This window comes from Onychomys torridus, chromosome 3 (genome assembly GCF_903995425.1).
Source record: "Onychomys torridus chromosome 3, mOncTor1.1, whole genome shotgun sequence".
Taxonomy (NCBI): Eukaryota; Metazoa; Chordata; class Mammalia; order Rodentia; family Cricetidae; genus Onychomys; species Onychomys torridus.
Window position 1 is genome coordinate 104,662,538 of NC_050445.1, and position 14,322 is coordinate 104,676,859.

The 14,322-nt window shown below is 49.6% G+C and overlaps 1 protein-coding gene across 2 annotated transcripts in view; it reads right to left on the bottom strand.

The window, feature by feature from the left end:
• Vgll4 (vestigial like family member 4) overlaps window positions 1-14,054 on the bottom strand; it is a 119,665-nt gene extending 105,611 nt beyond the window's left edge. The window contains exons 1-2 of one of the 2 annotated variants that reach the window (XM_036180501.1): window positions 13,774-14,054; window positions 2,047-2,122 (exon numbers count right to left, since the gene is read on the bottom strand). In XM_036180501.1, the coding sequence (XP_036036394.1) occupies window positions 2,047-2,110 (64 nt within the window). In that variant the 5' untranslated portion in view covers window positions 2,111-2,122; window positions 13,774-14,054. Of the gene's footprint in view, window positions 1-2,046; window positions 2,123-12,956; window positions 13,122-13,773 lie in introns of those variants that run through there. The other variant, XM_036180502.1, reaches the window with a different exon arrangement.
• Between the last annotated feature and the right edge of the window lie 268 nt (window positions 14,055-14,322).

Sequence of the window (14,322 nt, forward strand, 5' to 3'; positions counted from 1 at the left end):
AAGGTCATGAGGGATGACAAAACCTAGTATCAGAGCTTTATTAAGAGGAGGCGAGGGGAGAGAAGAGAGTGACCAGACCTGGGGGTGGGGGTGGGGGGGCAGAAGAGAAGGGAGGAGTCTGTGACCAGCTTTTTAAGGATTTCCCTACACATGTGCCTGTGGGCTTACAGAGCTACACCACACATGCGCAGATTGTATGATCACGCAGCAATAAGACTTACGTAGCTATTGAACTGCCCATGTGCGGTCATGCAGCTGGAGGAGTGGCAGAATCCTAACAATGCCTATGTCTCGAATCCTTTGAACCTGATTCTGGCAGACAGAATAGGACCAGAAGGAAATCCTCTCAAGATGTTGCCAGGGGCTGAGTGCAACTTAGCAGCGGTGTGCATGCCTCCCATGTGAGGCTCCCTGGGTCATCCCTAAGGCCACATACAAAAAGAAGTGTCTACATGTTAGAGCAACTACAGACATCTTTGCACTTTCCCCTCTTCTGCAAAACCAGATTCCAAGAAGCTGCAACCATGTGGGGAACATGGAGGATTACAGAAGCACACCAGCCCATTCCTGAACCAAGTGGAGTCATTAGGGGTAAGGAATGTTCCTGAGTCTACCATCTGACCATTGTAGCCTTCCCTGTGATTCACTCTTGTTCTGCCAAAACACTTCCAGGGCCTCATGGGCAGAGAGCAAGATGTCCTCTTCCCCTGAAGGTGGCTCTGCCCTCTATACTCATTATCTCTTCTACACATTTTGAATTTCTACAAAAATATGTTCCTAAGCACTACAAGAGCTTCATCGTTATGGCTCTCCCTTGTTAGGTTCCCCCTTACACAATCATTGCTTGTTTGGAACCTAGGTAGTGGATAGGATTCTTGAGATTCATGAACTGGGAGGAGAGGGGCCTGAGTCAGGGCAAAGAGGATAATAAATCCTCCAAATCCACACTCAAGGATATGAAGGGTCACACCTATTTTCATTGTCTTAAATGATCCCAGACTGGGGTATTAACATACAGAAAGCTAAATGCTACCTAGAGGGAACTTTCCCCACGGCTACATCAGTGTGCCACACATCCCAGGCAACTACTCAAGTCAGCCCCAGGTGCTGCCATCTTAAAACGCCAAGGAGTTTTCTGAAGTTCCAATAATACCCTGTCACCAGAGCTGCCTCTCCCTGTGGCCTTGGAAATGACACTCAGCATCCCGAAGCTTCCATTTCCCAGGGGAGGGGTAATTAGAACTCATCACAAGGTATTCAGTCACATCCCCCAGTGATCAAAAACTCAATACCTGGGAATTGTGTAAGAGGCTGGGGAGGTGGGGCGGGGTTGATGGCTAGCTTGTCCAATCACTTCTCTAATGATGACCTTGTGTGACTGGAGGAGATCCCTTGATAACATCAAAGACTAGGAGAGGGCCTGACGTGGGCGCTCTCAACCAGGAGCTGAAAATAAAGGTTGGCACCAACACATGAGAGCTCATCACAGTTCCCCAGCACCTGGCGGGCAGGCATCACTTCCCATCCTTGATGCTATAACCAGGATTAGAAAAGTTGGCCCAACAGCTAAGAGCAAGCATTGTACACCACGAGGACTTGAAGCTCAGTGAGCACCAGGCATAGGTGGTGCACACCTTTGTTCCCAGCACTGTGACTTTAGGGCTAGACTGGTCTACACAATGAATCCCACCCGGGCTAGCCAGGGTTACACATTGTGACACCATCTCAAACCACGAAAGAATTATCTCCATTACTGATCTCAAAAACCAGACTGCAGAAAAATGAATTGCTGTTCAAGCCCTAGCAACCAAGGTAGCAGCTAAAATACATGTTCTGGGATGAGGCTTGGCGGTGGGGCACTTGCCTGGCATGCAACAAATACAAATAAACCATCCCCTGGTAATTTGGACATGAGCACGAGAAAAACACACAGTTATCTTTTTGGGAAAGCAACCAAAATTTTCAACACACAGTCACAAACTAGGTAGAGATGGAGGTAGTTTGAACTTGGCACAGGAGGCACTCAATACAGGTAGCTCGACTCACGTTTTTCGTCGTCGGCGTGCACCAGAGAGGCTGCCCTGGACAAGACATCCAACGGCGTCTCCATTCCTGGGGGAGCCTGCAGGGGAACAGAATAGGTGGAAAAAAACAAAACACATAAATAGAACTTGCCAAGACTCATCTGGAATTCTGGTAGCTAAGAGCATACTACGGTTACAGCTTGAAGTGCATGCTTGGCACACCCAAGGCCCTGGGTTCAAGGCCAGCACCAAAAAGAGAATTGAAAATAAGTTTAGTAGTCCACAAAGTAACTCCTCCATCAGCCGCAAATACCTCTCTTCAAATTCCTCTTCTAGAGTGAAGTCCCTCCCGCTTGTACAGACAGCAGGGCCCTGGTCAGGAAGGGAAACTGGGCTAAGTTGCCAAGCCCAGGAACTCTGTTGGCGCTCTAAGGAGAGATACTGAATGTTCACGCCCCTGTCACTAGTGTTTATAAGTGTCTGTGCAGACACACCCCATAAAAATTAGTCTGGGGAACAAAGGCTGTCTGTGAACATGGAATTGCCACCAGTCTGAGAGTTTGGTGGTGGTGATGCTCACCCGCCAGTTAGGATTCTTTGCAGAAACAACTATAATTGAACCACTCTGTGCTTTTGCCTTCCTTGCTGAGAATCAATAAGCAACAGCGAGGGTTTCAGGACAGCCAGAGAGCCGCAGACTCCGATCTGCAGTGTGTGCCAGAAACACTCAACCTTCTGGAGAGAGAGCTAAAGCGCGTTTTCAGTCCAACAGGGATCTTCCTGGTGCCATGTACCCTGTGACCACTAGCGCTGAATTCTGTACCACGCTGTTTTATATAAGCCTGTTTGCTCTGCAGTCCTGTGCAGTGAACCCCAGGCTTGCATGCTACACAGACCTTACCCCAGCCCAGATCACCATGCTTTTACTGACACTGGGCTCAGGGAACTGTCCCCATAGACAGGATGTAGCTGTAAAAGCAGAGGCTGCTAGAGACTGAAAGGGAAAAGAAATCCCTAAAAATGAGGCTGGTTCTCACCCGCTTCCCCTTCTGAATAAAACAACCCCACCAAATAAATAAACACATTCAATTTTCATGAGGAGAACACTTTATTAATTCAGGAACTAAGGGGTGAAAGCCCGAAACTCCACTTTATAAAGACACCCAGAATTATTTATTCAGTATTAGCAAACATTTACTACAACCTACTATGAAGGTCACTCGGTTGTGCCAGCCAGACTTCTCTTTCTAATATAAATACTTCAGGCCTCCAAGGAGGCATCAATTCTTCATCCTGCCGTGTGACTTCACTCAATAATCACAGAGTATGTACTTGGTGTTAAAGGAAGGAACGGGACCAAGACAAGCAGCTGCCTCCAAAGAGCTTGTGGTCTGTGTGGCACACACCTCTCTAAGAACTCAAGCTGTAGGGATGGGTTTCCAAAGCACTGCTTTGAGATGGCTCAGTGGTGAAGAGCACTTGCTGCTCTTGCAAAGGACCCAAGTTTGATTCCCTGTACCTACATGGCCACTCACATTTATTTATCTCTCCTACCTCCCACCCCAGTGCTCACCATGGCATATATGTAGAAGTGAGAAGCCAGCTCACAGTTGGTTCTCCCCTTCCTGGAAATAGGTCCTAGAAATAGAACTCAGGCCATCAGGTGTGATGGCAAACACCTTTACCTGCTGAGCCATCTTGCTGGCCCCGGAAAACCAAACAAAGTTATCTGTGGTAAATTCACTTGGAGAATCTTGAAGCAAACCGGTGAGCAGCAGTTTTCTTGCATGTGCTGTCACTGTGCTGCTGGACCCTCTGCAGGGGACTAGTCCTTACCCCACCTCCACCAGCTACCCTGCTAACCTGAAGCCGAAAGGGTGATGGTGGATTACAAACAGTTGTGTGAAATTCCAAACCATATAATGAGCCAAGCCCTGCAGAGACTAAGGTGGATTCTGAAAGGCTAATGGAGAAAGCAGCTGAGGCTCTTAATAAAAGAACATCTGTTGGAAGTGAACAGAGATAAGGACAAACAGAAAGGGCTTTCGAAGCATTTGCTCTACAAAGGAGTCCATCCCAGCACCAGGGAGGCCAACCAAGAAGAGATTGAGGGAGTTCAGGGGCTGCAGGGCTGCAGAGATGCCTTGCAGGTTAAGAGTTTGTACTCCATCCACTTGCAGAGAACCCGAGTTCAGTTCCCAGCACCCACACTGGGTGGCTCACAACCACCTGAAACTCCAGCTTCTGGAGAATCTAACACCTCTGGCCTCTGTGGGCATCTGCACTCCTGTGCACATACCCACAACAACCACATATACATGGAGATAACTTGAGAGTTCAAAGCCAACCTGAGTTACATGAGACCCTATGCCAAAACAAAAACCAAAAGGAAATAAATGTCAATATATGTGCAAACTGTAAATAACAGCATGTGTTCCTACAGATGATGAGGACTGGGTATGTAGGTCAGAGAGCAAGGCTCAGTCCCCATACTCAGTAAAAACAAAACAAGACAATAATTTCCTATGATAAAAAGACTAAATGACTAAATGAAAATGACTAAAACAGGCCAAGCATCAGCCACTATTTTCACAGGTGAGCTAGGGTGGTCTCTCTGAAGAGGCAGGAATTAGGGCGGAAGAGGTGCAACATGGAAGACAGTCCAACGTCTTCAGGAGGGGAGTGGCTGCCTGGCTCCTCTCCGTCCTTCTCAAAACACAAATTCAGGTGGCCGAGGAGTCTCAAGAGCTAACTGGAAGGCAGTCTAAGAGCAGCCCCAGAATGCTGTCTTCTGCTCTGACACTATATAGTGTAGCAATAACCAAATATAGACTGTGTGCCATGCTGACCCCTGGACTGGGATTGAAGTGAGAGGATCACAGCACACCACTGTGATACAAGCCCATTCTCACAGCCCTGTAGCCTTTCTACAATGTCAAATGCAAGCAGCATTCATGAGGAACAGAACCAGAACACACATGTCTGGAGAGCCAATGTTCACATATTTTCTCTGCCAGCCTCACTCCTTTCCTAAGATTATCTTGTCCCCAGTCAGCTTACTGTGACGGAGGAAGGAAAAGGTCTCCAACTCTGAAGCTATTTATTAAAACTTGGGAGCACTCAGTGCTACCATGAAGTTCACCTACAAACCTGAAAGCCATTTTGCCCTTCCTCACCAAAATAAATATCTGCGCCCTTTCAGTTAACAAGGGGACAACAGCACCTGCCTTGGGAACAAAATTATGATGGATATTTGATTTATTTTTTTCCCAAGGGAAGGAACAGAATTCAAGGCGCGTGTCATGGAAGTTTCCTAGGAGAGTTCCAGATGGGCGGTACAGAGCTGTCGGACTCTGCCCAAAGAGCACCAGTGACTACATCTCCCTACGTAAGTTGGCCTGGAACAACCTTCTTTAGCCAGCATGGTCACCGGAGGAGACGGGGACAGCAGAAGTTACTTACAGTCGGGCTACCTCAAGATCCTACCACTCCATCACTTGGCCACGGGTGAGAAACTATCCCAGAGACACTTGATGGTTCCCCAACTTCCAGCTGCACATGATTATATACCCCCAAATTCCTACAGGCCCTGTTCCATCAGCAATCCAAACCATTCCCCTGCCAGGAGCTCACCCCCCTCCCTCCAATAGAGACAATAGTACAAGCCAGAAGTGTGAGCACTGCCAGGGCTATGGCCTTCTTGGCCATCAAGAGCTTAGAGGGCTTCACTGGGCCTCCTCTCTTTCTATCCAGTAGCAGATGTGACAGCACCAACCAAAAACAAACGGTGAGCGCCCTGTCTGGGAGCAGCTTATTTATACCCACAGCAGCCACACTGTGGTCAGCTAGGAAGCTGAAATGAAGAGTCAGGCTGCTCTGGCTGGTTTTGTGTCAACTTGACATAAGCTGGAGTCATCAGAGAGGAAGGAGCCTCAGTTGAGGAAATGCCTCCATGAGATCCAGCTGTACAGAATTTTCTCAATTAGTAATCAATGGAGGAGGGTCCAGCCCACAGTGGGTGGTGCCATCCCTGGGCTGTTGGTCCAGGGTTCTATAAGAAAGCAGGCTGAGCAAGCCATGGGAAGGATGCAGCTCTCCTCCATGGCCTCTGCATCAGCTCCTGCCTCCAGGTTCCTGCCCTGCTTGAGTTCCTGTTCTGACTTCCTTTGGTGATGAACAGCAAGTGTAAACTGAATAAACCCTTTCATCCCCAACTTGCTTTTTGGTCACGGTGTTTCATAGCAACAACAGAAACCCCAACTAAGACACAGGCCACACAGTCACCAAAATCTAGAGACAGATGACCAGAGCTCCATAAAGACCCAGCTTCTTGTAATACACGTCTTCACAGCCGCAGCTCAGACCTACCCTCTCTGTTCTTCTCGCTAAAAAGTATGTTCCATTTGTGTTCCGTCTTTTCTTTCTTCTGTTTTACTATCTGTCAAGTCAATACAGACAGGGCACTAGTATCAGAAAACCAATTTATTCACAGAAAGGCCACTGTATGCTAGGCTTTGCTGTGGATGTCCAAAGCCAATGGGATGGCCAGCCACTTACCTTCTCCCCAGGTCCCCTGCCCCTGTGGTGTCCCTGTGGCTGCTCTTCCAGAGGACCCGGGTTCATTTCCCAGCACCTACATGGCAGCTCACATCTGTCTGTAAACTCCACTTTCGGGGCTTCTGACACCCTCATACAGACATACATGCAGGCAAAATACCAATTGAACATAAAATAATTTTTAAAAATGTGGAGCACGCACACACGCGAACACACACACACACACACACACACACACCTGGTCCTGGTTGTAATGCTGTTTGGGGGAGATTATGGAACCTTTGGGAGGTAAAGCTTGGCCAGGAGATCACTGTGGGGTGGACTTTGAGGGTCTCCAGCCTTACCTCACTTATTGTACTCTCTGCTTCCTGTGTGTGGACAAGATGTGATCAGCCAGCTTCCAGCTCCCACCCCACCATGCCTGCTCTGCCACGAGTGTCTATCCTGAACCTGTAAGCCAACAGGCCTTTCTTCCCCAGGTTGCTCATGGCAACACGTCATCACAGCAATAGGACAGTAACTAATACAACCCCTTAAAGACAATGATGTGTAACTTGGTACCTATGACTCAATCTCTCCCCATCCATCCCTTCCTGCGTTTACTACTTTTTTAAATATATGTGTAGTGACCATGTATGTACACATGAGCGTGCACATGCAATGTAAAGGGCAGAAGCCAGCACCAGATGTCCTCCTCGATCACTCTGTACCCTACCTTTGGAAACAGGGTTTGCCACTGAACCCTTGCTGATTTGGCTAAACTGGCTGGCTAGACATCTTCCTGTCTCCGCCTCCCAGGCCATGGAATTACAGCCTATTGAAAACGCCTGCTCTTTCCCCAGGCATGCCCCCTAAAGAACATCCACAGCAGAGCCTTTGATACCCCAGCTTTCCATCCCTGGCATGTTCAAGAATGGGCAACTGACCCACATGGCTAGCCTTTGAAGCACCAGGGATACCAAGGACTTGGTCAGCTTTGACTGACATCACCTCCTTATATCTGTACACCATCATGCCTGAAAATCCACCAGGGCAGATGCCTGAAATACAGGTGATATCCTACATGTCCTATGAATTAAAAATATGTGTGCATACTTAAAATCCTAGCTAAGGATCTTCCAGGTAGCTGCTGGCCTCCACAATAAGCTGCACATCAAGAGCTAGTACTGTTGTCTATGACCCCACATGGTCCTAGAATGTGGCCCAGCTGCTCCAGGTGTGTCCTCTACCTGCAAGGGCTTGAGGCCCCTCCCATATCACCTCTGCAGGAAACAAGTCTCCTCTAGAATGATCCATTCCCCTACTCTTCAAATTGGGCACACTGGACTTCAGAAAGAGGTAGCAGGCACCTGCCATTTCATCTCTACCCATGGTTTGTCTACCTCCCACTGCCCAGCTAGAGAAGCTGTTCTGGGCCAGAATCCTAAAGGAATTACTGCTTAATTGTGTTCATGTTTTCTCATGCTATAGTGGCCCAAGGCTTGACTCTGCAGCCTTCCTCAGGCCCACATAAAGGGAGGGATGACTTCCCACTGACCCTGACAACCCCAGTTGGTAGTAGACAGCACTACCATGCGGTGTCTAACAACCTCGGTCACTACAATGCCATTAGCACCAGAAAATCGTTGCTTTTGCACAGTGTTAGGAATAGAATCCAGGGCCTTGAGCACATTAGGATACCACTCTACATTGAGCTACATGCTCAGCCCTGAGAACACAGTTCCTTCTCAGCCTCCACAGTGCAAATGCATAGACTTAGGAAGTAGACCGTGAGCCAGTTGAGACATCTACACAGGCTCAAAGCTGCACAACACACTGTAGGACCCTGCGCAAGGAAGGCTGTGTGGTGCCGGCCTACATTCTTTCTGCTGGTTGAAGTTCGTTCATCTCTCTCAAGGAACCCACGGAGAGTAAACCATGTGACAGGCACACACTGAACTACTATGTCTAAAAGCTTAAGGCTTAACCTTTTTTTTTTTAACAGACTACCAATTCTCAGCATTTTTTCCCACTGTTGTCAGCCTACATAAAAGTGAACTCTATGACTCACAATCACCTGTAACTCCAGCTCCAGGGGATCCCACGCCCTCTTCTGGCCTTAACTCCCAGCCTGTCAAAACCTAGATAAGTCTTTTTTGCTGTGGTTTGGTTTTTTCTCAAGACTGGAATTCTCTGTGTTACAGCCCTGGCTGTCTTGGAACTCGCTCTGTAGACCAGGCTGGACTCAAACTCACAGAGATCCACCTGCCTCTGCCTCCCCACTGCTGCTAGGATTAAAGGCATGTGCCACCATGCCCAGCTTCTAGATAAGTCTTCTAAGTCAGGATATACTGTATCGTTAGACACACTGGTCATGGCCATTAGTAACTACAGTTAGTTCCATTAACTTACTATAATTAAGTTCTGTAAAACCATCATGAATTGGGGGCTGGAGAGATGGCTCAGCGGTCAAGGGGACTCCATGCTCTCGCAGAGAATCTGGGTCAATTCACAGCACCCACATGGCAGCTCACATGATTTATAACCCCAGTTCCATGGGCTCTAGCACCCTCTTCTAGCCTCAGTGAATTCTTCACACATGTGATACACATACACACACACACACACACACACACACACACACACACACACACACACAGATACATAAATAAAAATTAAAAAATGTCAAACTCCATAAATATTCGGTGAGGTTCCTTTCAGCCTCTAGACACATTTTGCTGACTGACCAATATACAGCCTTGTTTCAAGTGTGTTTCTGTTTAAACATATCTTACTGAATACCTGTGGATTCATTAACGTGGAATTCACAGCTCCCAGCTCTGCCAGGCACAACTTCCTCTTCCTTCCAATACACATTTTCCACACACGGCACACCACAGTCTCCTAGCTGAAGGCCTTAAAGCATCTTCACCATCATGCTTGGAGGTTGTTTGAAACAAATCAACCACGAAAAGCATGAAAATGGAGAAAACACGGTACTTACCCCAGCCGCCCCCCAACACACACCAAAGCACAAATGCTCACACCCTAGAACAAGCCTGTTGAACCTCCTTTAGGAAGTGGGCATGGAAAGACTTAAACCTGCCCAACCTCCACCTCACAAACTGCAGTGATCAGACAAACGTGTAAACGTGTAAATGGCAATTGACTATATCTCACTAAGCAGACATGAAGCGTAAGACACACAAAGGAGTTCTGAAAGGTTTTCTTCCTTTGCCAAAGAGCCATTAAACTATATCCCACATAGATTTCCGCCTCCTAACCCTGGTGTCAACACTTCCTTACTTTCCTGTCTTGTCAGTATGTGCCTTCCAGTTCTGGCAACCCTGCCCAAGTTTCTTGTCCTGGCTATTTGTTCTTTAGGTGGACAACCCCTGCTAACCAGCTGGCACTATTCACCTTAATTCACCCAGTCTTCCACCAAACTACAACCAGTAGTCTGTACTAACTCTAGAAAGGGTCCCCTTTAGAACCCTGAGTGACTCTTGGCTAACATACCACACCGGAGATGGCTTTTTGTGTATTTTTAAGATAGGTCTCCTTTACCCAGGTTGCCTAGAACTTGACACGCAGCCTGGGAGACAGTTTCTGACACCTGCTGGTATTACACATGTATACTGCTATACCAAGCCTCAGAAAGTTCTTACACATACCCTTCCTTCTCTGATTTCTCCTATCTCCCACACCTTATCTCAGGCAATAAAAAACCTGACACTAAAAATCACCAGTTGTCCTCAATTCCCTCACATTTCCCAGGTGTGGCTTTTGTTATCAGAACTTATAACTGACAGTATTTTATAAAATCATATTCAAAGTTCCAAGAAAACTTCTCACATTTGGGCACCTTCCCGCTCCAAAGTGAATGTGTTTGGAGAGAGTCTCTCACTTCCAAAAAAGGGCATCCGATCATCTAGAATTGGAGTCATAGATGGTTGTGAGTTGCCATGTGTGTGGGGGGAAGTGTCCCCAGCCCTCTGCAAGAGCAGCCAGTGCTCTTAATTCCAGCCCCTATGCTCAGATTTAAATGGGTACTGGGGATCTGAACTCGGGTCCTCATGCTTCTTCAATGAAGACTTCACCCACATGACCATCTCCAGCCCCCACAAGACAGCTTTTATTGTTGTAACTCACCTATTTTTTTTTTAAAGGTTGTACAGATAATCTCTAGACAACGTAACCTTAGGAGACACAGAGACTTTGCTGTGGGGTTGTTTGAGCAGTCACCAGAGGTGGGTACACAAGGCTGACTCCAGAAGGACTGGAACTTTCCATTACAGAATAGTTAAAGGTGAAAGCTTTATTCTCAGAGCTATGTCTGCAACTGCTGAAATCTTTAAGTCACTGCAAAGTCACCTGGGGAACCAGCATTAAGAACCACGATTACCATATGCTTTTGTCTCTTCAGAGGCTTTCCCAAACCTGATACAAAATCTGCTGGAAGTGCATGATTCTCCTGGAATTCTGAAACTCTCTGATGCACTGGCATAGAGTGTCAGTCTCTCACAGAAAAGAAAATGCACTGGATGACTCTGCAGTTAAGAGCACCGGCACCCACATGGTGGCTCACAAACATCTGTAACCCCAGTTCCGGGGGATCTGAAGCCATCTTCTGGCTTCCTCAGCACTGCAGGCACATAGTACACAGATATATGCAAGTAAAACACCCGAACTTAAAATAAATCTTTAAAATTTTTAATTAAAAAAGAAGAATGTTAGGTATCATTTGGCATATTTACATTTATCTGGGACAGAACCAGTAAGTGGCAGGACTCGAATTCAAGTCTCCAGAAACAATGAGCTGAAACTGTTTTTACTACAACATTCACCATGCGGACGTGGTTCTTTACAGCAGAATTATCGTCCTAATTGTATTGTGTTTTGGTCAATACAAAAAAAAAAAAAAATTAGTTCACATTCTCTCTTCCAAATTGAAAGCAAAGGCAGATGACAGCCCAGAACTGTTAAACCAGAGTTCAAACACAAAGCAGGCTGGGCGTGGTGGTACACACCTTTTGTCCCAGCACTCAGGAGGCAAAGGCAGAAGGATCTAAGTTCGAGGCCAGCCTGGTTTACAGAGTGAGCTTCAGGCCAGCCAGGGATACACAGAGGAACCCTGTCTCACAAAACTAACCAAACAAACAAATTAATAAAAATAAAACATAAAGCAGGGGAGACAGCTTCTCAGCCAAATCTAATTGTAATTAGAACCTCACCCCCACCCACCCTCCCACCCCCCGCCGGAGAAAAGGGGCTTTACAAACTATACTGGGTGTAAGAATCTTCTGAGAAAAGTACCCATAAATCCATCTTTTAAAGGAAGAGCAGTAGAAACAAGACCTTGCTAGAAGACACTCCTAGCTCGGACTCTGCGCCGCCCAGCCCTGAGGTCTCCATAGGTCCCACTCGGTTGGCCTCGTGGGCATGCGCGGACTCCTAATTAGCCACTGCAGGGAACAATGACCGCAGAGAGTGAAGAGGAGGTAAAGTTTGGCACGCCAGAATGGTATGCAAAACTGACCTTCAAATCCTAAATTGCAAATGGACCTGTATTGTTTTTTGACCTTGTTCCCAGAAGAAAAACACAGGCGCCTACTTCCTTGGGTTTAGGGTGGGAAAAAAGTCAAAACTCCACAGCTGGAGTGGTAGTAGCTTTGAAATTGAGGGCGCTGCGCGACCTGGTGGCTTACGCCTTTAGTCTCAGCACCCGAGAGGAGAGGCAGGTGGATCGCTTTGGATTTAAGGCCAGCCGGTCCACAAAGCGAGTTCCAGACCAGCCAGAACTACCAAGAGAGAGATCCTGTCTCGAAAAAAAAAAATTTTTTTTTTTAATTAAAGCGGGTTCTGATAAACACTCCAAGACCGCCCACCTCCCCCACACCAGGCTGCTGGTTCTTATTAACCAGAGGAGGAAACACAAGGAACAGACAAACGGGACCAACGATCAAAGTGAAACCGACTTTTTAATCATCTCGTTGAAACCGACGAACGCCAAGCCAGGAAAGCCCTAACGACGAGGCCGCCCCAGCAAGTCCTGTCATCCTCGGCTAAGACCTCAACGTCTCGGTGTGATGAATTCAAGACTCTTGAGCAAGGCAAAACAAAACCCAAAAAAAGGCAAAGACCGGAGCTTTCCGGGGAGGCCTCTCGCAGTCCTGGAAGGGCGCGCAGCCCTGTTTTGAGCAGGGGGCAGGAAGTGTGAGGAAACCGTCGCGACCGGGACCCAGCGGGTGCCTAGCTTCGGGGCCTGCGCACGCGCCCGGGACCCGGGTCAGCCGGAGCTGGACCGACCCGCGAGCACGAGCAGCCGCTCTCGGTCCGCAGAGGGTCCCTGTCTCCTAAGGTCGCGGGACCTGGGTCAGGGTTTCCTGCACTCACCGCTTGAGCGCCTCGGGCTGGCCGGGCCCCGCCGGGGGCGCAGAGGACGGAGGCGGGGCAACGCTCAGGGGCGCGCGGACTCGGGAACGCGCTCCTCTCCTCCGGGTTCTCCAAACGCGCGCACGCTCGGGAGCGCGAGGAATCCCTGGAATGAGGCGCAGCCCGCCCGCGCTGGGTCCCCTCCTGGCCGGCATAGCCACGCCCTACGCACGCCCCGGACACGCCCCTCGGGCCGGGCAGGTGGGGCCGCACCCAGGTGAGCCCGCGGGGCCGCGCTGCACGGCCACGAGCGGCGCGTACCCTCCGGCGCCGCGCGCTGGGAGTCCAGAGCTCCCGCCAGGAACGTCGCTGGGGACGCGATGCTCCCCCGAGCTGCTTCTGCGGGGCAGAGCAGGTGGACATGGCGTTCCTCAGCATCCCTCACGCGTCACGCCCCCCGAGCCCCACGGACGCACCTTCCCGGCACATGCGCGAACACCCGCGGGCACCCTGGTGCGTGTCTAGGTGCCTGCCGCAACCAGGCACGAGCTCACAGCAGGCTTCCGCCCCACCGTCCCGCCACGCTCCGTGCCCGTCTTCCCGTAACCTGCCCGCTCAGTCGGCCATGCGGGGCACCCGGGCCACCTTCGAAGACCCCACACCGACTCGCCTCCCTGCAGCCCGAGGGCAGGCGGGGCGGTAGCCGCCCAGGAGTCTGGGCTCCATGTTCGCACCCACGCGGCGGCAGCTCGGTGGAGCGCCCCTCGCAGCCTCACCCTGTTCACCAAACCCTACGCCCAAAGCCACTGGGACATGATAGTCCGACAGCCACACGTACCTGAAGGCACAGAGCAGTCGCGCAAGCTCGGAAGGTGGGGGACTCGGGGTGCCACAGAATTAGAAGGGCAGCCTCGGATCAAAACACTCCGAGCCGGCTGGGCTTCCTCCCATTCCAGCACTCCACGCGCGTGCACACGCGTCCACACTCACGCGCGGCCTCCCCACCCCCGAGCTGCGAAGAGGAAACTCAGGAAAATCCGAGCCGCGGACAGGGCACTCTGGGGGCGCGCTGCACTTTGCTGCGCTGGGCAAACTCGTGCTGCCACCAGCCAGCTCTGCAGTGGGACGGGCAGGGGCGGGGGAGGAGGGAAACGCTTCCTATTGGTGCAGGTTCTGGCGAGGGCACGTGACCCGGAGAAGGCCAAGCCTGGCTTTAATTTTTAGCTGTCATTCTCTGGAGATGTTTGAGGTGGGGGAAGTGGACACGCCCCCGTCCCGGCAGCCCTGGGCCCTCCATTGTTTTTCTCATACTTCTACAATTAAGAAAAACATTTGCTTAGCATAACCAGTCGCTAACTTCATAAAACAGGCAGAGGCTGGACTTCTG